Source organism: Anomaloglossus baeobatrachus, chromosome 1, assembly GCF_048569485.1.
Source record: "Anomaloglossus baeobatrachus isolate aAnoBae1 chromosome 1, aAnoBae1.hap1, whole genome shotgun sequence".
NCBI lineage: Eukaryota > Metazoa > Chordata > Amphibia > Anura > Aromobatidae > Anomaloglossus > Anomaloglossus baeobatrachus.
Window position 1 is genome coordinate 671,806,589 of NC_134353.1, and position 24,299 is coordinate 671,830,887.

Genomic DNA, 24,299 nt, shown 5'->3' on the forward strand with positions numbered 1-24,299 from the left:
TTCATGTGCTTAATGCAAGAATTACATTTGGGAATGTGAACGCCTGCTCCACGGCAGAGGAGAGTTCTCCAAGCACCCCAGAAGGAACGCCAGATGAAGGTACACAGCTACTAACTTCTAATTACTGCACATTCTTTTCTTTTATCTAATATTTTGGTCATACTTCATATAACTGTCTTTCCTTTGTTTCTTTTCAGCCACTGCTGCTCCAAAATTTGAAGTAGATCAATCTGTCTTTGAGATTCCACCGTCCTACCATATTCAGGAAAATGGAAGGAGCATACATATTCGTGATGAAGATGACGAAATCATGCAATTTGCTATTCAGCAGAGTCTTCTAGAGTCCAGTGGAAATCAGGTCAGCTTTAAATCTAGTGGAAAGATTGTAACAAGGAGAAATGAGTAAATTGAAGTTTAGAATTTCACATTAAAAAATGTAATACAAATTGGCTATCTGCTTCACGCCAAACAGGGGAAATGGCATCTGGATTGGCGTACTCTAAATAGTAATTGCATTAGAAGGGAACATTTGCAGGTAAAATCCGTATATGCGGTTTACTATGTTTCCACTCTGAAACGCGTTAGAAACTCGTGTAATCCGCACTAAAAAATTGTCGAAGCCAATTACCGGGAAGTATCAAAAACAAAGTAGGGTTATTTAAAACCTGACATATTAAGAAACACATGTACAATGGAAAAAATACAAGTAACCTAATTTAGCTAATGGGTACTAAAAAATCTTCAAGATCAAAAACTTGCAAAATACTCCTCATGGGAACGTAGGCTTAAAGAACATCTACTCTCTACCAACCAGCCCTGAACTTCTCCATGCTGCTCTCCACTGATCCTCTCCACTCTAGTCTGGTCTTCACAGGTCTTCTGTCTTGATCTTCAAAGTTCCTGTAATGACCGTTCTTCAGTACATCTTGTGTTATCCAGTCAATGATACATTGTGATCTGTAAAGATTACAGGCCTCTGAAGACATTCTTGGTCTGGTTGCTAGGGTGGACCAGGCTGGAACGCTGGAAAAAGGGCAGCGCAAATCTTTTCGTTCCAACTGCACTTGTAACCATCGTTTACCCTAAAATAGCATTACTTAAACTATATTTATCCTCTTTTGTTCTTATAGGAAATCACGCCAAGCTTTTCAAATGGAAGTATTTCTACAAATCAGGTGTTTGATGCTCAGTATGAAAGGTAAGATAATCGATGTTCACCTACAAGTTTATTAAATCAACTAGAAGGTGGCCCGATTCTAACGCATCGGGTATTCTAGAATTTATTGTGTAGTTAATGTATGACTTGTGTTTCTATATATATATAGATAGATAGATAGATAGATAGATATAGATATGATGTTGTTGTGTGTAGTTGTTGTCAAGTGTTTGTGTAGGGCGCTGTAAATGTTCTGGGTGTTGTCTGGGTGTGGGGGGGTGTGAGAGCGGTGGTGTTTGTGTCTTGCGTTGCTTGTGGAGCGTTGTGTGTCTGCAGCGTTTGTGTGTGTGTGGGGGTGTGTTGGAGGAGTAGTCCTGTGGGGAGAGGAGTATAATAGGAGGAGTAGTCCTGGGGGGAGGTGTATAGGTGCCCAATGTGTGTGGGGGGGCGTGGACGAGCGGGCAGGGTGGGTGTCTATTAGGTGGAGTAGTCCTGGGGGGAGGTGTATAGGGGCCCAATGTGTGGGGGGGCGTGGCCGAGCGGGCAGAGTGTGTGGGGGGGCGTGGCCGAGCGGGCAACTATGCAAAGCGGTTTCCATAGTTACCCGATGTGTATCATGGTTACCAGCGTACGCCGGCTCTGGTACACGTGTGTCGGGAGCCAGGGTAAGCTAGTACGCATGGTACACATCAGGTAACTATTCAAAGCGACAGTGCTGGTTCACTTTTGTTTGTTGGTCTCCTGCTGTGCAGCACGCATCGGCGTGTTTGACAGCGGGAGACCAACGATCTGAATTGGCAGGGAGCCGGAATACGCTAGTAACAAAGGTACACAACCGGGTAATTAAGCAAAGTGGTTTCCATGGTTACCCGATGTGTACCTTGGTTACCAGCGTACGCCGGCAACCCCAGCAACACGAGGGTATGACTCGGCTGGGTTGCCGGTGTGGGCTCCCGGGGGTGCAGCACTCACCTGGGAGTCGGAGCTCCGTGTGAGTTCGGGGAATGCGTGCGGGGGGCAGGGCCTGGCCGAGCGGCTAATTCATGCCAGGGGGCAGGACCAGGCTGAGCCCAGCGGCCAATGTCAAGGTTGTCACTGTAATGACGTCATGTTTGTGACAGACAGACAGAATAAGGCAATTATAGATTGATTGATTTTTATGCAAAAGTTTAGGACAAAAGTGTTAGGCCTGGTACTTGCCCCTTGTAGGGGGACATATTTTCACATGTATTTGTTTTTGTATCCACCTGTCTTCTAGTGTCTGTTGATAAAGGCTCACATTTACAAATATCAGTAAAAAAAAAAAAAATCTTTATATTCACCAGGGCTCTGCAGGAAAGCCTTCTTGCCAACTCTCAAAGTGCCCACTCCAGTCTTAGCAGCCATTCTCAGAGCTTTGACAAAGACTTACAATTTGCTATGGAACTCTCCGCCAAGGAACAAGAAGAACAGGAAAAGATGCGTCTCCAAGAAGAGGCTGAGCTGGCGGAAATTATACGTCTCTCACTTACTGAGAAGTAAACTGTAGGAAATAAAACCGGCTTCAGAACCTCTTATGATACGGGTCTAGCCTTCACTTTTCTAATGCCAGCAGTGAAGATGCCATGAGTGGGGGGCTAAACGTCACCCACAGACTCTGTATCCACCAAAGAACTGTACATTTTTGATACTTCTGATTTGTTTGGTTTTTTTTTTCTGTTGCAAATCTGGGACTTTGCCTCCTCCTTTCTGATTTCTTTGTAGTCGAACAGGCAGTTTGTAATGAACAACCATTACTAAAGAGCTAACTTCAGGATGTAAATGGAATCTATTGTTTCACAGGTTTTCTCTTTTCAGGAAGCAGTACAGCAGAAGTGTCCTTTTTTATTTAAAGTGAATGCAGAGCAGTGTAGACCCCAATGTGGGGGGCACTGGCATGTAAATACTGTATACCTGGAGTCTTTTTATTGAACTAGTTGCTGATCAGAAGTTGGGAAAAAATAGCTACCACATTGTAGATCATTTTAGAGTGTACTTAAGTGCTGTATGGAAATAAAATGATTAGAACAAAACTACATTTGTTAAAGTGGATCAAAAACCTTTCCAGGTCAGCTCACAAAGGCTGGATTTAGAGGGAATCTGTCACCAGATTTTTGCTTCCGCGTTTGAGAGTAGGATAATGTAGAGACACAGATCCTGATTCCAGTGATGTCACTTTACAGAGCTGTTTGTTGTCATTTTGATAAAATCAATGTTTTCTCTACTGCAGATCTACCAGTTAGGCTGGACTCAGACGAGCGTATGACATCGGATGCAATATGCTAATGACCCTCGGCTCGGCTCTGCTGCGAGCGTGAGCCGAGTGTCATGAGACTGTGACCCGATCCTGCAATCAGGTCACAGCTGTGAAGCTGAGGACGGGTGCTGCGGAGGAGAGGGAGGGCTTAATTTCCCACCCCCCCCCCCATCTCCATTGTCAGCCTGTGCGTATATCGCACTGCACTGGGATAACATCCGAGTGCAGTCCGATGTATCTAGGGATACGGCTCTCGCAGAAAATCGCAGCATGCTGCTGTTTTTCTCGCATCCAGAATCTGGATGTGAGAAAAACTGACTAACTGCTCTCCCTCATTGACTGACTAACATAGATCCGAGTGCAATGCGAGATTTTCTCGCATTGCACTAGTCCAATTTTCACGCTTGTGTGAGCGTACCCTTATACTGAGCTCAAGAATATGCTGGACTACCTGGCAGCACACAAAGTAGTCATCTAATCATAAAATCCCTGTTTAATCAGCAGGAGATCATCAAAACTACACTAAGCAACCCAGTAAGTGATACATTACTGGAATCAGGATCTCTGCCCCTAGGTTATGCTGCTCTTAGATTTGATCGCAAAAAAACTGGTGACAGATTCCCTTGAAAGTGGGCAGCACTGAAAAAAGGAACAGCTGAGTAGAATAAGGTTTATAGGAAAAGATTCAGTATAACTTCCATTTTATTAATTGATATCCCTTGAGTTTGTCTGAGTCCAGTGGGCGGTCCTACTAGTCATACAAGGAAGATTGTCAATTGCTAAATGGGACCACCCACAGGACTCTCACGTCGCATCTGATCTATTCTATAACATCCTGCCCACAGATCAGATATAATTTTTAACATGACAGGTTGCGTTTAAGAATCCGGGACAATGAGGGTGTTTTTTTATTTTTTTGATCGATAACAGATTTTAAAGTGCGGATACATTGCTGCTTCCAAAAGGCCCTACCAGCCAATAGATTAAGTGAATGACTACAGTTGCCTTTCCCTGTTGACTCTTGTGGTGCTATAGACAAGATTTTTCACATCACACCTTTTTGACGTTTTTAGAAAGATGTCACAAATCTTTAATTTTTTTTCTTTTAAAAAAAAAAAAAATGCAGCTTGGGTAAAAGTATAAAGGAAAACAAATATCAGATGAAAAATTGCAGTGTCCGATTTTTACCTGGAAAATTCGATATTCTCTCTTCACTGTTACAGTATGGTTTCTACAATTATAGCAGCTATTTACATTAATTTATTTGTTTAGATATATTCTTTTTAACCCCAGGAAAGGTCAGCCATGTCCTGTCATTGTGCTCCAGCTAAACTCCTACTTCAGTAGGAAACATTTAAAAAGTCCAATCATGGGGGAATAAAAAATGATACATGGTTCAATACTAACATTGGGGATTGTATATTAACATTCTCTAAATTATTTTCAAGCCTGCCAATAACCGATAAGGGTTTTATCATTGTAAAACTCTCTCTAGAAGACTGTCATTTTTTTACGACGTTTTTGACCTTGGTGAAAGCTGTGACATGTTTATGAACTATTTAGACGTTAAGTTTTGTAATAACTTTGCTAGAGCAAAGCTTATTGTGGTGTACATACAGTAACTGGCATTGTATACTTCTGAATGTTACATTGACTGCCAGGCCAAAAGATCAAATGTCACATATTCCCACCACTATTTTTACAGAAACTTTTTGATCATTTTGTATTTTATGACATGTTGATACATGATTCTAATTCATCCTAATCCATTTTATGTAATATATGATCACTCCATGGCTTAAAAGAAAAAAAATAATTAAAATATACAAAGTTTCTTCCAAACACTTTTTCTATACTTTATTGCATTTGAATATGTGGTGTGTATATATAACTTTTTATTATTGCAGAATTTTGTTTCCTGGAAGTAATGTAACAAGTTTCTTATTCTATAAATATATGCAAATGATTTTCTGCTTATTTAGTGCAGCCCAGATATTTATGACCGTGGGATAGTTTCCCATGCAGTAAAGGAGCTTTGAGGCCTACTGTCAAGAGAAGATGATTAAATGTCCGGGGCTTCTGATGGATTGTATATTGAGTGCACGCTGTATGAATAAAGCAGAACACGTCAAATCTTTTTATTCAATACCTGATGATGCAGTTTTTGTGTAGTTTTCTGTGCAAACCCTTTAGAATACAATTTTAAAGGGTAAGATTCAGGAATTTGGAATACTAACTTTGTTTAGGGTTTTACGATATTTTATAGTGAATCTGTAAGTACTGACAGCAGGTGATTGGTTGGTTCACTTCGCTGCTTAGCGAGGTAGACACTGGAATGGTTTTTGGTTTAAATCTTCCACTGGTTTATTAAGACTTCATAAACCAAGGAATAAAAGTAAACAACATGTCTGGCATAAAGGAAACAAACCGCTCTTAAAGGGAACCGGTCACCACTTTTTTGGACTATAAGCTGTGGCCACCACCGGGCTCTTACATACAGCATTTTAACATGCTGTATATAAGAGCCCAGGCCGAGGGTATAACATAAACACTTTATAATATTCACCCAACGGTCGCGCTGTGGGCCTTATGGGCGTCACCGGCGCCTCCTCTTTCGGCAATCTTCGTCCTCTTTCTGAAGCCTGGGTGCATGACGCGGCGACGTCATACACACACTCGCCGGTTCCGCTCAGGACCTGAATGCCGGTGAGTGCGTATAACGTCGGACTCGTCATGCACCGCGGCTAGAGGAGAACAAAGATGGCCAAAAGAGGCGGCACCGGACAACGGAGACGCCCATAAAGTGTTTATGTTATACCCCCAGCCTGGGCTCTTTTAGGCCGTGAACGCACTCTGCATGTTTACCTGTGTTTCTGCAGCGTTTTGAGCTGCAGCGTTTTCATGCCAAAATGCATGCGTTTTGGTTTTCCATGTTAGTCAATGGAAAATGATGATTTCCTGACCGCACTTTGCGTTTTGAAACGCTGCGTTTAATTTGCATATTTTGTGGCAAAAACCATGTGTTCAAAGAAGCAGCATGTCAATTGTTTTTGCCATTTTGGGTGTGTTTTGCTAACATTAAAGTCAATGAGAAGTTGCAAAAAGCAAGCAACATCAAAATTCCAGCGTTTTGCCTGCTTTTTCAGTGCAGAAAACATGCGTTTTGGACTACCAAAACGCATGCTTTTTGGATATCAAAATAATGATTTGCTATGTCCCTTTACACACACACACAAAATCCGACAAATTTATGAAAAATATGCATTTATTGCTATATTTCCAAAAAAATGTATATTACCGCTTTATTTTTATGAATATCTATTTTCATTATTTTTCCCATTAATAGATTTTTTTTACTTTGTTTTTTTTTCTTTTTTTCATTCGTTTTGACTTAAAACTTTCTTAGGCAGTGTCTTGATTTTCAAAACGCATCTGTAAAAACGCAGGAGAAAACGCTTGTAAAAAGCGCTGAAAACGCAGCTAAAGTTCAAAAAAAGGCAACTTTGGTCAAATCAATTAAGCCCAAAAGGTGCGTTTTGAACTGCAAGTAGGTGAATGCAAAGTGCGTTCACAGCCTTATATACAGCATTCTAAGAGCCCAGTAATGGTGACCGCAGCTTATAAGCCGAACAACTGGTGACAGGTTCCCTTTAATAGCCCATGCTACTGCGGGGTTTGCCCACTCAGGAAAAAGGTTCAGCTCCTTCAGTAGGAACATAGTTGTGGAGGTCTGATCCCTTCCCTATGCTGGACCACACCCTAGGCTAGAAATGTGAACAACCAACTCTTTAGTTGTCCACAAACCCGGTCGGAAAAACTGCTTACCTGCTGTGGCACTGTAACTCTGCCTCGGATGGATTTCCAGAGGGATCTACGTCCTCTGTCAGAAGCATCTAGATCCGGAAGCAAGTGCCGGCGTCTGTGGTCACGGCCATATGACGTTGGTACTATGCAACCGGAAATAGGGACACGGTATATGCTCGGGACCCGCAAGATGGTGCAGCCTGAGGACCGGTGTCATAAAAAGAGCACAGGCTGGGGTAACGGACGCTCACTCCCTCCACCAATTATGAAGGACCAGCTGATCCAGAAGCGACAACAACAGCAGCAGCATCGTCGCAGTGGAGGCAGTCACTCAAGTGGCGGTCGGACCAGCCAAAGGTCTAACAATTCCGGCAGGAGTCAACCCTCACTGTTCGGATGTTCATGATGGGTTTACTAACAAACTATAATGGTTAGAGTACCTACTTAATTCCTAAATTTGTAAACCGTTATCAGGCAGGCAGCACTTACAAGGCATTAAGTTCAACATTTCCATTAGTGACCCCATAACGACACAAGGCTGGAAGTGGTGTCATGGGTATTTTGGAACACAAGGATGGTGCTTAATAATTCAAATTACCTTTTGTGTGTAAAAATAAACTTTAGTATGAAATATATGAGCTCTTTCTTAAATATTACATTTAAGTAGATGATTCTATTGAAACATTCCTCTTACTGACTTTCCAGTTTGTGAAATCTATTTTATTAAACATTTTTATGTAATTTTTAATATAAGGAGTCCTGTTTTCAGAATCCTGATCTCTTGGTCAGAGTATAAGTGGTGACAAAGAGTGGCACTCCCTGGAAGACCTGTGCTGCTGCTCATTCATCAGGTGATTGGATTGTGTATGGTGGAGCAAAAATCATGGTTCTCAGCAGAACATCATCCAATGCAAACTGCAGAAGTGCTGCTGATAACATGATTCTGACTGGGACAGATATTAATATACTAGTGATCATTTTTCACCCATCATTCTTCCTCATCCTGTGTAAAGAGGCTGAAAACAAGTACCAAAGTTCTTAAATATTATCGATCACGCTCACTAACCAGTCTGAAAACAGCACATGTAAATAAATGCAACCTAAATGTTAAAGTGATGGTGCAATATGAGAGCATTTAGGGCCCCAATTTTTACATTTACGCGAAGCCTCATATTGTCTAAAACAGGCCTGTTCTTGAAATAATGCTCTGCTAGAGTTAGCATAAAAAAAAGCTCAAAAACATTTTAATGTTTTTAAATAGATAATTTAAGTTTTATGCTTGTTCAAAAAGAAAAACAAAGTACTAACAAAAATCTAATACTGCACGTACATTGTAAAAAAAAAATAGTCCAGTGTTCTACAGAAACATAATATATAAAAAGGCGGGTCAAACAATTAAGAAAGGATTGGGGCCGCACAGTTACAATTGTATCTGTCATTAGAAGATCATTTCAGTCTTTGTAGTTTTCGGTACTTTACTTCAAATCTCACAGCTCTACACTGAAACTATCACTTTATAATCACATCAACTGAAGCTGAGCATTGCTTTAAGGATAGTTATGAATGGAATAAGAAAATAATTATTAGAGGAAAAAGAAGTCAATAGAAGCAGCATACGGAAGAGAATCAGAAATCTCTTGTTCATCCTGGTCCAGACACTGATGATTGAGGGGAGCTGTTAATCCCACTTTCCTTTTTAGTCCATATTTCTGTTATCGTCTTCTTATAGGTTTATACACACAGACAGCCAGGAGGATCATAGCAATAAACAGGACACTTAAGACACTTCCAAGGAGCACTGGAAGAAAAGATATAATTAATCAGCTAATTAGCTACCTTGTATGTTCAGATGTTAATGGGTACAGGTTTTGAAAAACATGGCTGCTGCCTTTCAAAAAAAAAAAAAAGTCAATGTCCCACTGTAAAACGTCACAACCCTGCGGTTTTTCTAGGCCTAGCTTTAGATCCACCATAAGGCAGGGTTGTAGCGAGATGGATGGAGATTATGGCGAAAATGAAGAGACCACTGCACATTTTTATGAAAATCAGCTTCTGTACATGTCTGACTTCCATTCCAGTGACAATTGAATTCCAACCAGACTACAGACCGGCAGAGGGCGAAAGGGGCACTCACCCAAAGCTGGGAAAACACAAAATTTACATAATCAAAAAAATTTTTGTTTTTAACTTGTGTTTTTTCACTCCACTGTAATTATTGCTGTCACCTGTACTCACCTTTAAGGATGTGGGAGGCGTGTCAGTGACATGTGGACCAGTGGAAGCGCTACTCCAAGCGCGAAATAGCAGACATTGTCGTCGCTTCCTGCATCATCCCTCTTTTTCTCGTCCATGTGAAATAAAGGACTGTTTTTCCCTGCTTTGGGTGAGTGCCCCTCTCTTTTCTACGATTTTTTTGATACTGTAGAGAGTGGTTGTCAGCCATTGGTAATATGTGAGGGGTCAAGATCATGAATGAATTGAGCGGTCTGCTTTTTGGCTACTTTAGCATAGAACATTTTATATATTTGCTTTTTCTGACATTTTTTTCAATGAAAACTACATAAAACTACAAATCGTTTTGTGTCACTTGTTCAGATATAAGTTACTTTCTTTGCGATCCTTCCTCTCTTGATATTATGAATACCAATTGCACAAGTGTTGCTTTGTATTGTGAATGAAGTGACAAAGTGATCATAGGAAAAATGAGCCATTGTACTGTCATACAAATTCATAGTCTTCAGAGGCTGGTTTCACACATCCTACTTTTCGCCGATTTGCCGGATTCGGCGCACGCCAGTACAGTGTATACAGTACAATGGCAGCGCGACCAGCGCTGGTCATATGCTGTCATGTGACCGTAGCATGTGACCCGGAAGTTGTGGCGCTGCCATTGTACTGTATCATACTGTACTGGTGTGCGCCGAATCCGGCAAACTGGTGAAAACCCGGATGTGTGAAACGGCCCTAAGTAAACCAGAGTGCTCTGCGTGGTACAGGGGACGTCAACTCAATTTCATCGATGGTGATGTACTAATGAAATGCTTACAAAATGCACATTTACATTTAAGAGACAGAAACTGGTGCAAATCATTTGTCATGATAAGGATTCTAAGATATAGACTTTTTATTGCATTGTTCTTTTAGGTCAGGTTCATATAATGTCTGTGTCATTGTTCATGACTCTCTACAGGGCTTCCATCTATTCTACAGAGGCTTCCGGAAAGGAAATAAAATTTAATTGGTATCAATATGCCTCATTCCTCATTGAAGTCAATAGTTCCATCTAGGGCATGTACAGTCAACGTTTTGAGAATGACACAAGCTGACGTTTTTATGGTTACTGAAGCACATTTATAAGCATTCCATACGTTTTTACACTTTTATTAACAAACACATCAAGTTTATACAAAGACTCAATAACTACAGTAATTGATCCTGATGTTTCAAGATTTATGCAATTCACCATGGAGAGCTTGCTATCCGCTTCTTTCCAAATCCTCACTGGTAGCAATCTATTCTTGCCTAATCAGTGCTTGGAGCTTATACTTCCTGGGGGAGGGGGGAGGGGGGGTTCCGCGCCTTCCTTGAGGATTAACTACAGGTTGTCAATGGGATTTAAATCTAGGTAGCTTCCTAACCATGGACCCAAAATGTTCACTGAGTCACTTAGTTACCACTTTTGCCCCGCTCTACCTTGTGCTGAGAAAAAAAGCAATATTAATTACCTGATTGCTTCTGGATTGTTTAGAGAAATTGTTGTTGGTAAACATTTAGATCCCAGTCTTTATTAACAGCAGTGTTCTTAGTGAAAATTGTGAGTGAGCATATTTCCATGTGCAAAGAGCAACCTCACCCATGCATGAATGGATTCAGGATGCTTTACTGTTGACAACGCTGTCGTTTACCCCTTCACAACATTTGATGTACCCACTTGTCATGGTCGGATAGGGGTTCCCGACCATTTACGTATAGATATGTCATGGCAATCGTCCTTGGCACAGGAGCTGTGCCAGTGCAATCGCCGCTAGGAGCGCTCGGCTTGCATATAAGCCCCTGATCTCACATCTGGGGGGTAATGACTGCACCGGACTGGGGCTGATTAAACCCCTAAATGCTACAGCCAATATCAATGACAACATTTAGAAGACTGTGAGAGGAAGGAAGCTGCCTTACATATTTAATATTGTCAAGTCCAGAACAATCCGACCTATAAAACTGTCATACTACTTAACCCCTTCTTCAGTGAACACCGTAAAAATAAATAATGTGGCAAAAAACCTGCTTTTTTCATAAAACCACAGAACCCAAAGAGGAATAAAATACGATCAAAAAGGCTAATGTAAATTAAAATGGTATTACTAAAAACATCATCTTGTCCTGCAAAACTAAGCTGCCAAACAGCTACTTCAGCAGAAAAATAAGTTATAGCTCCCAGAATACAGCAATATAAAAATTCTTTTTTTTCTTTAAAATAATTTTCATTTAGCAAACCTAGCAAAAAATAAAAAACTATATAAACATGGTATTACTGTAATGATACTGACACGAAGAATAAAGCTGCCCTACCGGTTTTACTACAAGTGTCACAGCACAAAAAAATCCCCTAAAAAAACTATTCCTGAATTGCTGTTTTATGTTCATTCTGCCTACTAAAAATCAGAATAGAAAGCAATCAAAACACATTACGTACCCAAAAATAATATAAAAATGCCAACTGGTCAATTTATTAGTGTGTGATAATAGCCAAACATGAAAAAATATATGTCTATCGCTGTAATCACACTAACCTGATGAATAAAAGTCATCTAATCACTTATACTGCAGATGGAAAGGCGTAAAAAAATAAATAAAAGAAAACTAATTCTTGACCTCCTGTTTATTCTGCCTCAACAAAGATCGCATTAAAGCTCGGCTCACATTTACCATGCTCTCTGTGCTGAGCACTTACACAGGGGTTTACTCTCAAATATGTGATTTAGATGGAACCTCTAGTGGAAGACTCCCTATAATGAGGCAAAGGGAGCGTGCACAAAAGCCCGGTCAGCCACAGGTTTGTACACCTCTGAAAACCTGGACACCACTAAACAGAGTTGGATGTATCAGGGGTTTCATCTGAATCAGGTTTCAGACTTCTAGATGGAATCCCCCTAAGGGTATGTGCGCACGTTGCTTTTTACCTGCTTTTTACCTGCTTTTTTGCTGCTTTTTCTTCTGCGCTGTTTAATGCCAAAATGGATGTGTTCTTCTATTCAAGCAAAGTCTATGGGAATTTGGGTTTCTTGTTCACACTATGTTGTTCAAAATGCTGCCTTTTTGTGGCAGAACTTTGGTCAAAAACTCAGCTTTTCAAAGAAGCAACATGTCAATTGTTTTTGCCATTTGGGTTTTGCACTGCAAAGCTGAGTTTTTGACCAAAGTTCTGCCACAAAAAGGCAGCATTTTGAACAACATAGTGTGAACAAGAAACCCAAATTCCCATAGACTTTGCTTGAATAGAAGAACACATCCATTTTGGCATTAAACAGCGCAGAAGAAAAAGCAGCAAAAAAGCAGGTAAAAAGCAGGTAAAAAGCAACGTGCGGACATACCCTTAGTGCGCAGTGTGGAGATACATGTGAACTGATCCAAAATGTTCTCTATCCCAAAATGCCACCAATAAAGGCTTCAACTCAAGCCACAAAACACAAGTCCCCACTCGGGTCAGTCACCTGTTAACAGAACTATAGGGGGTATCCAATGTTCCATGCTTTGGATCGGTGTATACGACAGCTGGTTCAAGTTTCTGCCATTATCCAGGAACTTCGCACAGCCATTGAAGAAGAGTGGACCAACATTCCACAGACCACAATCAACAACCTGATCAACTCTGTGAAGAAAATGTGTTGCACTGTGTGAGGCAACTGGTGATCACATCAGATACTGACTGGTTTTCAGATCCCTCTGGATGCTCACAATTCTGTAAAAGTGCACATTTTAGAGTGGCCCATTATTGCAGCCAGCCAAAATAATCATGCTGTCTAATCACCATCTTGATATGCCACACCTATAAGGTGGATGGATCATCACAAAAAAGAAGTGCTCACTAAGGCCCCCTTCACACGTCAGTGATTCTGGTACGTATGTGCTTTTTTTATACGTACCAGAATCACTGACATACGCAGACACATTATAATCAATGGGTCTGCTCACACATCAGTGATTTTTCACTGAACGTGTCTCCGTGCAGCGTACACCCGTGGCCGTGATTCTGCACGGAGACAAGTCAGTTTTTTTCTGGCATCACTGATGACCCACGGACCACACTATAGTGTGATCCATGAAACATGTACCAGAAAATCACGGACATATTAAATATTAAATATTTTCAACTTACCTTGCCTGCGATTCACTCTGCAGCCTCCGCTCTCGGCAGCTCCTGCCTGGCTCATGAATATTCATGAGAGCAGGAACTGCCGACCAGGAAGTAGCTGCAGAGAGTTGTGGGTGGACGCTGCAGAGCCGAGGAGTTCAGCACCATGGACAGCAGGAACGAAGGCAGGTGAGTAATGTCCATATGCAATCATGGATTGCACATGGACAACCCACGTGTGCCGTGAATAACGGAACACGGAGGGACATGTGCGTGTTTTACACGTCAGTGAAGAACGTCAGTGTTAATCACTGACGTGTGAAACAGGCCTTACACAAAGTGAGACTATTTTACTAACAATAATTGAGAGAAGAAGGCCTTTTTTTTGTACAAAGAAAAGTCTTGGTTCCTTAAGTTCAGGTCATAAAAAATGGGAGCAAAAAATAAATAAAAATGTTGTGTTTAGATTTCTAATGTGTACAGTTAGGTCCAGAAATATTTGGACAGTGACACAAGTTTTGTTATTTTAGCTGTTTACAAAAATATGTTCAGAAATACAATTATATATATATAATATGGGCTGAAAGTGCACACTCCCAGCTGCAATATGAGAGTTTTCACATCCAAATCGGAGAAAGGGTTTAGGAATCATAGCTCTGTAATGCATAGCCTCCTCTTTTTCAAGGGACCAAAAGTAATTGGACAAGGGACTCTAAGGGCTGCAATTAACTCTGAAGGCGTCTCCCTCCTGAACTTGTAATCAATGAAGTAGTTAAAAGGTCTGGGGTTGATTACAGGTGTGTGGTTTTGCATTTGGAAGCTGTTGCTGTGACCAGACAACATGCGGTCTAAGGAACTCTCAATTGAGGTGAAGCAGAACATCCTGAGGCTGAAAAAAAAGAAAAAATCCATCAGAGAGATAGCAGACATGCTTGGAGTAGCAAAATCAACAGTCGGGTACATTCTGAGAAAAAAGGAATTGACTGGTGAGCTTGGGAACTCAAAAAGGCCTGGGCGTCCACGGATGACAACAGTGGTGGATGATCGCCGCATACTTTCTTTGGTGAAGAAGAACCTGTTCACAACATCAACTGAAGTCCAGAACACTCTCAGTGAAGTAGGTGTATCTGTCTCTAAGTCAACAGTAAAGAGAAGACTCCATGAAAGTAAATACAAAGGGTTCACATCTAGATGCAAACCATTCATCAATTCCAAAAATAGACAAGCCAGAGTTAAATTTGCTGAAAAACACCTCATGAAGCCAGCTCAGTTCTGGAAAAGTATTCTATGGACAGATGAGACCAAGATCAACCTGTACCAGAATGATGGGAAGAAAAAGTTTGGAGAAGAAAGGGAACGGCACATGATCCAAGGCACACCACATCCTCTGTAAAACATGGTGGAGGCAACGTGATGGCATGGGCATGCATGGCTTTCAATGGCACTGGGTCACTTGTGTTTATTGATGACATAACAGCAGACAAGAGTAGCCGGATGAATTCTGAAGTGTACCGGGATATACTTTCAGCCCAGATTCAGCCAAATGCCGCAAAGTTGATCGGACGGCGCTTCATAGTACAGATGGACAATGACCCCAAGCATACAGCCAAAGCTACCCAGGAGTTCATGAGTGCAAAAAAGTGGAATATTCTGCAATGGCCAAGTCAATCACCAGATCTTAACCCAATTGAGCATGCATTTCACTTGCTCAAATCCAGACTTAAGACGGAAAGACCCACAAACAAGCAAGACCTGAAGGCTGCGGCTGTAAAGGCCTGGCAAAGCATTAAGAAGGAGGAAACCCAGCGTTTGGTGATGTCCATGGGTTCCAGACTTAAGGCAGTGATTGCCTCCAAAGGATTCGCAACAAAATATTGAAAATAAAAAATTTGTTTTTGGGTTTGGTTTATTTGTCCAATTACTTTTGACCTCCTAAAATGTGGAGTGTTTGTAAAGAAATGTGTACAATTCCTACAATTTCTATCAGATATTTGTGTTCAAACCTTCAAATTAAACGTTACAATCTGCACTTGAATTCTGTTGTAGAGGTTTCATTTCAAATCCAATGTGGTGGCATGCAGAGCCCAATTCGCGAAAATTGTGTCACTGTCCTTGCGAAAGTATTCGCCCCCCTTGAATTTTTCAACCTTTTCCCACATTTCAGGCTTCAAACATAAAGAAAAAAACAATAAAAAAAATAAATTTTATGGTGGGACAAGTGGGACACAATTGTGAAGGTGAACGAAATTTATTGCTTATTTTAAATTTTTGTTAAAAATTACAATGAATATTGGTGCGTGCAATATTATTCGGCCCCTTTAAGTTAATACATTGTAGCGCCAACTTTTGCTGCGATTACAGCTGCAAGTCTCTTGGGGTATGTCTTTATCAGTTTTGCACATCGAGAGACTGAAATTCTTATTCTTCCTTTGCAAACAGCTCGAGCTGCGTGAGGTTGGATGGACAGCGTTTGTGAACAGCAGTTTTCAGCTCTTTCCACAGATTCTCGATTGTATTCAGGTCTGGACTGTGACTTGGCCATTCTAACACCTGGATATGTTTATTTGTGAACCATTCCATTGTAGATTTTGTTTTATGTTTAGGATCATTGTCTTGTTGGAAGACAAACCTCCGTCCTAGTCTCAGGTCTTTTGCAGACTCCAACAGGTTTTCTTCCAGAATGGTCCTGTATTTGGCTCCATCCATCTTCCCATCAATTTTAACCATCTTCCCTGTCCATGCTGAAGCAAAGCAGGCCTAAACCATGATGATGCAACCACCATGTTTGACAGTGGGGATGGTGTGTTCAGGGTGATGAGCTGTGTTGCTTTTACGCCAAACATATTGTTTGGCATTGTGCCTAAATAGTTTGATTTTGGTTTCATCTGACCAGAGCACCTTCTTCCACATGTTTGGTGTGCCTCCAAGGTGGCTTGTGGCAGACTTTAAATGACACTTATGGATATCTTTGAGAAATGGCTTTCTCCTTGCCACTCTTCAATAAAGGTTAGAATTGTGCAGTGTACGATTGTTGTCCTATGGACAGACTCTCCTACCTCAGCTGAAAATCTTTGCAGTTCATTCAGTGATCATGGACCTCTTGGCTGCATTTCTGATCAGTCTTCTCCTTATTTGATATGAATTTTTTGAGGGACGACCAGGTCTTGGTAGATTTGCAGTGGTATAATACTCCTTCCATTTCATTATGAGTTTTGGAAATCTTTTTGCTTTAAACTTCTCCACAACAGTGTCACGGACCTGCCTATTGTGTTCCTTGGTCTTCATGATGCTATCTGCGCATTAAACAGAACACTGAGACTATCACAGAGCAGGTGCATTTATACGGAGACTAGATTACACACAGGTGGCTGATATATTTAACATCAGTCATTTAGGACAACATTGGATCATTCAGAGATCCTCAATGAACTTCTGGAATGAGTTTGCTGCACTGAAAGTAGAGGGGCCGGATAATATTGCACACCCCAATTTTCAGTTCTTTATTTTTTACAAAACATTTAAATAAGCAATAAATATCGATCACCTTTACAATTGTGTCCACTTGTTGATTCTTCACCATAAAATTATTTTTTATCATTATGTTCGAAGCCTGAAATGTGGGAAAAGGTTGAAAAATTCAAGGGGCACAATAATTTCACAAGGCACTGTGTGTGTGTGTGTGTGTGTGTGTGTGTGTGTGTGTGTGTGTGTGTATGTATGTATATATACACACACTGTATATACACATGTATACACACACACACACACATATCTCTAATGCAAGAAGGGAACATCGTGGAATTATGGAACTCACAGGATGGATAGACATGTTAATGATATGCAGATGATGAAAAATTGATTGGTAATCGAGTGGGAAATCATGTTTGCAACACTATGAGGGATCTTGAAGGCACCTCATGAGCTGTTTTTCATCACAACACCAGGCACCATGTTGTTTGTATCACTGTGAGCAGCCCGCATGGCCTAAGCCTGCTACCTTTGCCTGCAGCGTCTCCAGACTTATCTCCCATCAAGCACATCAAGGACATCATTATCAGTTTCAAAGGAAGCTGCCAGAAGCTGATTTTGATGATTTCCATGTATTCAGAGGAGCAGACTATTCCTCAGACATCCATTAATAACCTCACTGACAGCAGTCAAGATGTGTAAGTGCATGTATTTCCAACGCATGTCATTCATACTCAATACTGAATCATTTGAGATGTTTTGATATATTTTTTTTATCATTTCTTTGCTATTAACATTACTTGTGATCCTATGATTTCCATAACATTTCCTCCTTGGTGTTGCAACGCCAGTGTGGAGGCATGTATATACACAGTATCACCCATACTTAAAGGGAACCGGTCAATATGCACCCATAACAACAAGCAGTTCTGGGTGCATATTGCTAATATCTGCCTAACAGTCCCTGTATCTGGTAGCATAAATAAAGAGATCTTTAGAAAAAGTATTTCTAAAGATCCTTTATGATATGCTAATGAGGCTGGCGACTAGTCCCAAGGGCGTTAGTTCCTCCGCTCATTCCACCCTCTCAGCATGGCAGCACATCTGCAGGTTAGCCTACAGCTAAGGTCCGTTTCACACATTCGGCATTTCGCCGGATTCGGCGCACTCCAGTACAGTGTAATACAGTACAATGGCATCGCGGCACCCTCTGGCCACATGCTGTCATGTGACTGGAGCCTGCCGCGATGCCATTATACAGTATTTACACTGTACTGGATGGAGTGTGCCGAATCCGGCGAAATGCTTAATGTGTGAAACGGGCCTAACATGCTAAGAGGGCGGAATGAGCGGAGGAACTAACACCCTTGGGACTAGTCCCTGCGCTCATTAGCATATCATAAAGGATATTTAGAAATACTTTTTCTAAAGATCTCTTTATCTATGCTACTAGATTCGGGGACAGTTAGGCAGGGATTAGTAATGTGCTCCCAGGACTGCTTGTGATTTTGGGTTCATATTGCACCTTACAGGTTCCCTTTAAGAAAGTGTTAGGCTGTTGTAGATGGCACTGTGGTTGGCAGAGTGGGCCATGGCCCATGTGCCACATTCACTGCCCCAGTTTCTGAATCGTTGCCCCTATAGAAACACATCAGAGCCAATAATGAAGTGATCATGGCTGCAGACATGAGAGAAAATCCATTCCCTGCTCCACTGATCTGATGATGACGAGCCTACACACTGCTGCCTATCCTTCCTCTCCAGCCCCCGTACAGCCCGCTGTATGCCCGCACATGGGGTGGATGCACAGAGCTCTGCCCTCCATGACTCACCCAGGTTCTGTTTGAGCAGCACATGATACGGACGGCTGTGCTCCGGCGTGCTGTCAGTCTGGGCATGGCCGCAGGATGTGCACAGGGACAGGAGGAGCAGCAGCGGCGCCAGCCTGCACACAGCCTCCATCCTCCTCAGCACCCGGCCGGTCTCCATCTCTTCCATCACCCTGCAGCAGGAGGGCGGGGCCGGGATCCCGGAGGAGGAGCTCTGCTGACCTGACTGGGCGGAGCTGAGGGATGACTGGACCGAGCGCTCAGGAGATTACCTCAGAGAGTGACGAGCTCTGCGAGGTGGAGGGAGCATGGCGGCTCCCGGGGGCGTCCGGGGTACGGTATATGGGCTGCACAGCTGTATAGTGTGCAATATGGGATACAGTATAGTATATGATATATGGGGTACAGTATAGTATATGATATATGGTGTACAGTATAGTATATGATATATGGGGTACAATGTAGTATATGATATATGGGGTACAATGTAGTATATGGTAATATATAGAAGAGAGTGTGATGTACAATATTGTGAACAATATAGGATATATGATCTATGGCATATAGTATAATATACGATATATAGGATATAGTATGGTGTACAATATGGCATATACCGTAGTATAGTGTGCACAATAGGGGATATACTATAGTTTACTACAGGGGATATAGTATATGTTATATGGGATATAGTATAGTGTGCGCAATATGGGATATACTATAGTTTACTACAGGGGATATAGTATATGTTATATGGGATATAGTATAGTGTGCGCAATAGGGGATAAACTATAGTTTACTACAGGGGATATAGTATAGTGTACATTATGGGATATAGTATATGTTATATGGGATATACAGGGTGGGTCATTTATATGGAGAAAGGAAATCCAGCGCAGACCTGGTCCATGTTTATTGTTAATCCATTAAAAAGGGAAAATCTGGTATATAGCAGTAGACATCACAGAAATTATTCATACAGCAGTAGCATTAACATGTTTCAGACGTATAGTCTTACTTATTAAGTAGCCCCGGGGTCTCCCTGTGGTCCAGTGGGTCCACTTCAGTTCGCCACAGTACCATTTCTCGGTGGTCAGCGTTACAATCTTGTCCCGCAAAAAAACAAGCTGCCATACAGCTCTTTCAGCAAAAAAATGAAAAACCTATAGCTTTCAAAATACAGCAATGCAAAACCAATTTATTTTTTCTATAAACTAGTTTTTATGATGTAAAAGCAGAAAAACATTTAAAAAAAAAAAGCTATATGTGTGGTATTGCTGTATTAATACTGATCTGAAAAATAAAACTGTCATCACTTTTATGGTGAACAACGTAAAAGCACAAAAACAATGCCTTAATTGCTGTTTCTTTTTGATTCTGCCTCACAAAAAGCAAAATAGAGAGTGATCAAAAAATATGTGGCCCAAATTAAAAACTCCAAACTCATCCTGCAGTAAACAAACCCTCACATGACTCTTTCAGCAGAAAAATAAAAAAATCTATAACCTTCAAAATTTATTTAGTTCAAAAACATTTTTTAGGGTGATAGTAGACAAACCTATAAAAAAAATTATAGCAAACTGGTATCACTGTAATCTTAGGCTGCTTTCACACATCCGGTTTCTGCAATCAGGCACAATCCGGTTTGTGCCTGATGCAACGGATACAGCAACAAATGTGCAAAAACCGGACCAACCTGATGCGGCTTTTTTCGGATCCGGAAACCAGATCCGGAAAAAGCCGCATCAGGTTGGTCCGGTTTTTGTATCCGTTCGGTCCGTTTTTTGACGGATCCATTTCTTGAAATAGATGAAAAAAAAAAACAAAACCACAAAACAAACAAAACGTTGATTGGCCAATGAAAAACTATATATACAGTGCTTTCACAGCACAAGACCGCTTGAAGACAAAGGCTACTTTCACACATCCGGTTTGAGCCCTGCGGCTCAATCCGGCTGTGAAAACTATGCAACGGATGCGGCGAAAACACCGCATCCTTTGCATAAGTTTTTACATGCGGCCGGTCCGTTTTTTTCCGGTTGCGGCATGCTACTGAGCATGCGCAGTGGAAAAAACCGCATGCGACGACCGGATGCGTTTTTTTCCGCATCGCGCCGCATCCGGCCTCCATAGGGATGCATTGAAAAATGCACCGCAGCAGCCGGATGCGGCGCGATGCGGTGTTTTTTGCCGGAGCAAAAAACGTTGCAGGGAACGTTCGATCCGACCGCCGCATCGGCTAAATCTGCCGCATGCGGCAAAAACCGGACCGAACGCAAGCCCCTGCGGCACAATACGGCACTAATGTAAGTCTATGCAAAAAAAAACGCAATCGGCGTTACAAAAGCCGGTTGCGGTTTTTCTGCAGAACGCCGTATTGTGCCGCAGAGCAAAAATCCGGATGTGTGAAAGCAGCCTTCGAGGGAGACATGGATGCTATAATAGCAAATATATTGAAGATTTCCGTGGACTTCAATTTTGAGGCTAATCGGTTAGCGATAATTGTGCGGGAGAAAGAGCGACAGCGCATCATGCGTCAGCGACGGCGGCGCTTTTGGATACACCCATTGACAGCGCACAGAATGTCCTGTGGGGTTTATTCTACTCTATATTTAGAGTTAAGAAGACACCCCGAAAGGTTTGCCAGCTACGTACAGATGACCCCGGATTCCTTCGACGTTCTGGTTGGCTACGTGGAAGAACAAATCCGGAAGTCTGACACTTACTGCCGGTTCTCCATTTCACCAGCGGAGCGTTTGCTGGTGACTCTTAGGTAAGGCATTTTTACTGTATCTTCCTCTGTTAGGAGACTTTTACCCCTTCAGCCCCCGGGCATTTTGCGTTTTTCCATTTTGTTTTTTTACCTCTTTGTTCAGAGAGCTGTAACTTTTTTTTTTCCGTCAATCTTGCCATATGAGGGCTTGTTTTTTGCGGGACGAGTTGTACTTTTAAATGAGACCATAATTTTTAACATCTAGTGTACTGGAAAGTGGCAAAAAAATTTCAAGTGTGGAAAAATTTCAAACACTGTTATCGCACAATAGTTTTTTGGATATTTTATTCACCGTGTACACTATATGGTAAAAATTATGTGTCATTGTGATGCCTGAGGTCATTGAGAGTTTGTAGACACCAAATATGATTTAGTTTTACTTGCATTTAAGGGGTTAACAAAAAGTCACAAGCTTGTCCAAAAAAAGGGCCACAATTTTTGCGCCATTTTTATAAACCCGTAGCGCTCTAATTTTTCTGGATCTATGACTCAGTGACGGCTTATTTTTTGCGTCTCGAGCTGACTGTTTTGTTGAGGATAAAGAATTGAGTATCCAAAAATACTTAATTCAGCCATTTCATAGACTCAGTTATATAGTTCAGTAGATGTGAACTAACACACATATTTGTGAATGCTTTTGTTTGTTACTAATATGTATATATGTATATTGCATATTCAGTGTATTTTCCTTAGACTCAGTATATACTAGGATATATATATATATATGTATAGCTTGAAGATGGCCACCATTTCCTGTTCTACACCCAAGACAGATGCACAAAGAAATTCCTGGAACCTGGACTGTCCAATCCACGGAGAATATGCAGATCTCTCTACGTCATGAAGCCCTGACCTACGATACTTGATTGGACTAAAACTTTTGTTTACACCCCCTTACTGTTTGGTCTAGAGTTTCTTTCAAACAATAAAAAGCACACTTGGTTAAGAGCCAGTCATGGAGATAGATATAACTGACTTGCTGTGCAGTTATTTATTCTCGTGTGCACACATGACATTTTTAATTAGAAGCAGCAGCCGGATATCGAGAGATCCTTTGAGTCTCATCATCATCGTCATTCTGAACTTGACAGTTGGCGCACCAAGTGTGGGGCCACCGAAAAGAGTGAGTCAGAGCTTCCACTTTCCGGACGTCTGGGGCTACTCCACAAGTATCCAGGTGTTGCTCGATATCGAGGACTTGATCACCCTCCGTTTCACGGTAAGAACATCATATACATTGTGTGTGCTGTTTTACCTGTGGATCGAGAGACACCTGGCGAAAGTGGGTGGTCACTAGTCCGGAGAATGGTAGTGCACCGGAGACCTAACGGTGTGACTGTCACTCGCCGGTGAGCTAGAAAGACCCAGCTTCCAAAGGGGCTAGGTGTAGGTTTTAAAGTATCCGGCTGTCTGTATTTCTCGCTGTAAGTAAGGTAGAAATGGGGGGCTTTTGAGTAAGCTGTTGATTTGTATATAAGTGTATGGTTAATCAAGCTTGTGATTTCTCTGTTTGATTCTCGGAGAGTTAATTGCCTGTAGTTTTTTCTTCTTCGATGTGAACAAAGGAAGAAGGGGGGTAGTCACGGACTGAGAGCGGGAGTTGTATTACGCGCTGTGTCTGTAGTCTCTTAGACAAAGAAAGCAGGGGGGGAGCAGAAGCCCACAGAAGCAGCTACATTCTTACATTCTTACACTCAGAGGAAGCAAAAAGGTGGGGGCCATATGTCCACCAGCTGCTTGAGGCAGAGCGGAGATCAAATTGCATAGCTATGTCCCTGCTGTATTTTAGCTAAGAAGCAAGGGGGGTGGAGGGTGAAGAGGCAGACGCCGGGGGTTAAAACAGCGCAGCTCTTTGCAGTGAAGAGAAAGGAGGGGTCAGTTGGGTAATATACAGGAAATGGCTGCAGCCTTTGACAAGTGTTATTTTGGTTTGGATTAGAGAGAAATTAACGGGTTCATGCATTTTTCAGTTTTTTTTAAATTGTTTGTTTTTTGAACAGAAGTATGAGAACTAGCGATTCCCCTGTGTTGCGGATAACACAGCCACTGTTTGTTGGATATTGGACATTGAATATTAAATGTTAGATATTAAATATTGAATGTTGAATGTTGGATAAATAATAAACGAGGCGGGAAGGGTTCTGTTAACTTAAAGTGGATTTAGCGTATTCCCCTGCATTTTAAATGTGAGCCACTGTTATGAGGGGGTAGGTCTTCATAACGAGGCGGGAAAGGAACTCACTTTAGTTGAGGTAAGGGTGCTGGAGTTAGCGGATTCTCCTGCGTATTAGACGCGTGTCACTGTCAGCGTGTTACAAACGCGGACGAGGCGAGAAAGGACTCCGTTGGAACGGCCGATCCAATTAAGCACTGTATACTCTGTTCAAAAGACAAATATGTTGTTTTTAGTAGGAGCTCAGAACGCTGTCGCCCTTGTTACAAAAAAAAACGGAAAAAATATAAAAGATTGCAAAAAGTTGTGTAATATCGTTGGACTACCACTAGATGGCAGGCTGCAACCCATGTACTGAAGTTCAGATTAATCTCCAGTGAGAGTATCCTGGAGAACAAGACCTCATTCACTGTCTGTTGCTGTTTGTAGAATCACTAAATGTTTTTCTCTAGCGGTGCCTCATTGTTCTCCT

At 41.6% G+C, this 24,299-nt stretch overlaps 2 protein-coding genes across 2 annotated transcripts in view; one reads left to right on the forward strand and one right to left on the reverse strand.

Annotated features, from left to right (window-relative positions):
- The window catches only part of ANKRD13A (ankyrin repeat domain 13A), a 116,578-nt gene extending 110,994 nt beyond the window's left edge, over positions 1 to 5,584 (forward strand). The window contains exons 14-17 of the mRNA XM_075320054.1: positions 26 to 99; positions 198 to 358; positions 1,131 to 1,198; positions 2,482 to 5,584. Of these exons, the coding sequence (XP_075176169.1) occupies positions 26 to 99; positions 198 to 358; positions 1,131 to 1,198; positions 2,482 to 2,677 (499 nt within the window). The 3' untranslated portion in view covers positions 2,678 to 5,584. The remainder of the gene's footprint in view (positions 1 to 25; positions 100 to 197; positions 359 to 1,130; positions 1,199 to 2,481) is intronic.
- Positions 4,543 to 19,086, reverse strand: C1H12orf76 (chromosome 1 C12orf76 homolog). Its single transcript, XM_075320053.1, has 2 exons — positions 18,885 to 19,086; positions 4,543 to 9,033 (listed from the first exon to the last, which is right to left on the reverse strand). Exons 1-2 carry the CDS (start codon positions 19,048 to 19,050, stop codon positions 8,948 to 8,950), a joined length of 252 nt encoding a protein of 83 aa, XP_075176168.1. The 5' UTR covers positions 19,051 to 19,086; the 3' UTR covers positions 4,543 to 8,947.
- Positions 19,087 to 24,299: the final 5,213 nt, after the last annotated feature.

What these genes read in the sequence shown, in the direction of transcription:
- C1H12orf76 (XM_075320053.1), bottom strand. Translation starts at nt 19,050, where the DNA reads ATGGAAGAGATGGAGACCGGCCGGGTGCTGAGGAGGATGGAGGCTGTG. An exon ending in GCTGCTCAAACAGAACCTGG is followed by an intron (nt 9,034 to 18,884) that starts GTGAGTCATGGA and finishes CTTTTCTTCCAG; the next exon opens with TGCTCCTTGGAAGTGTCTTA.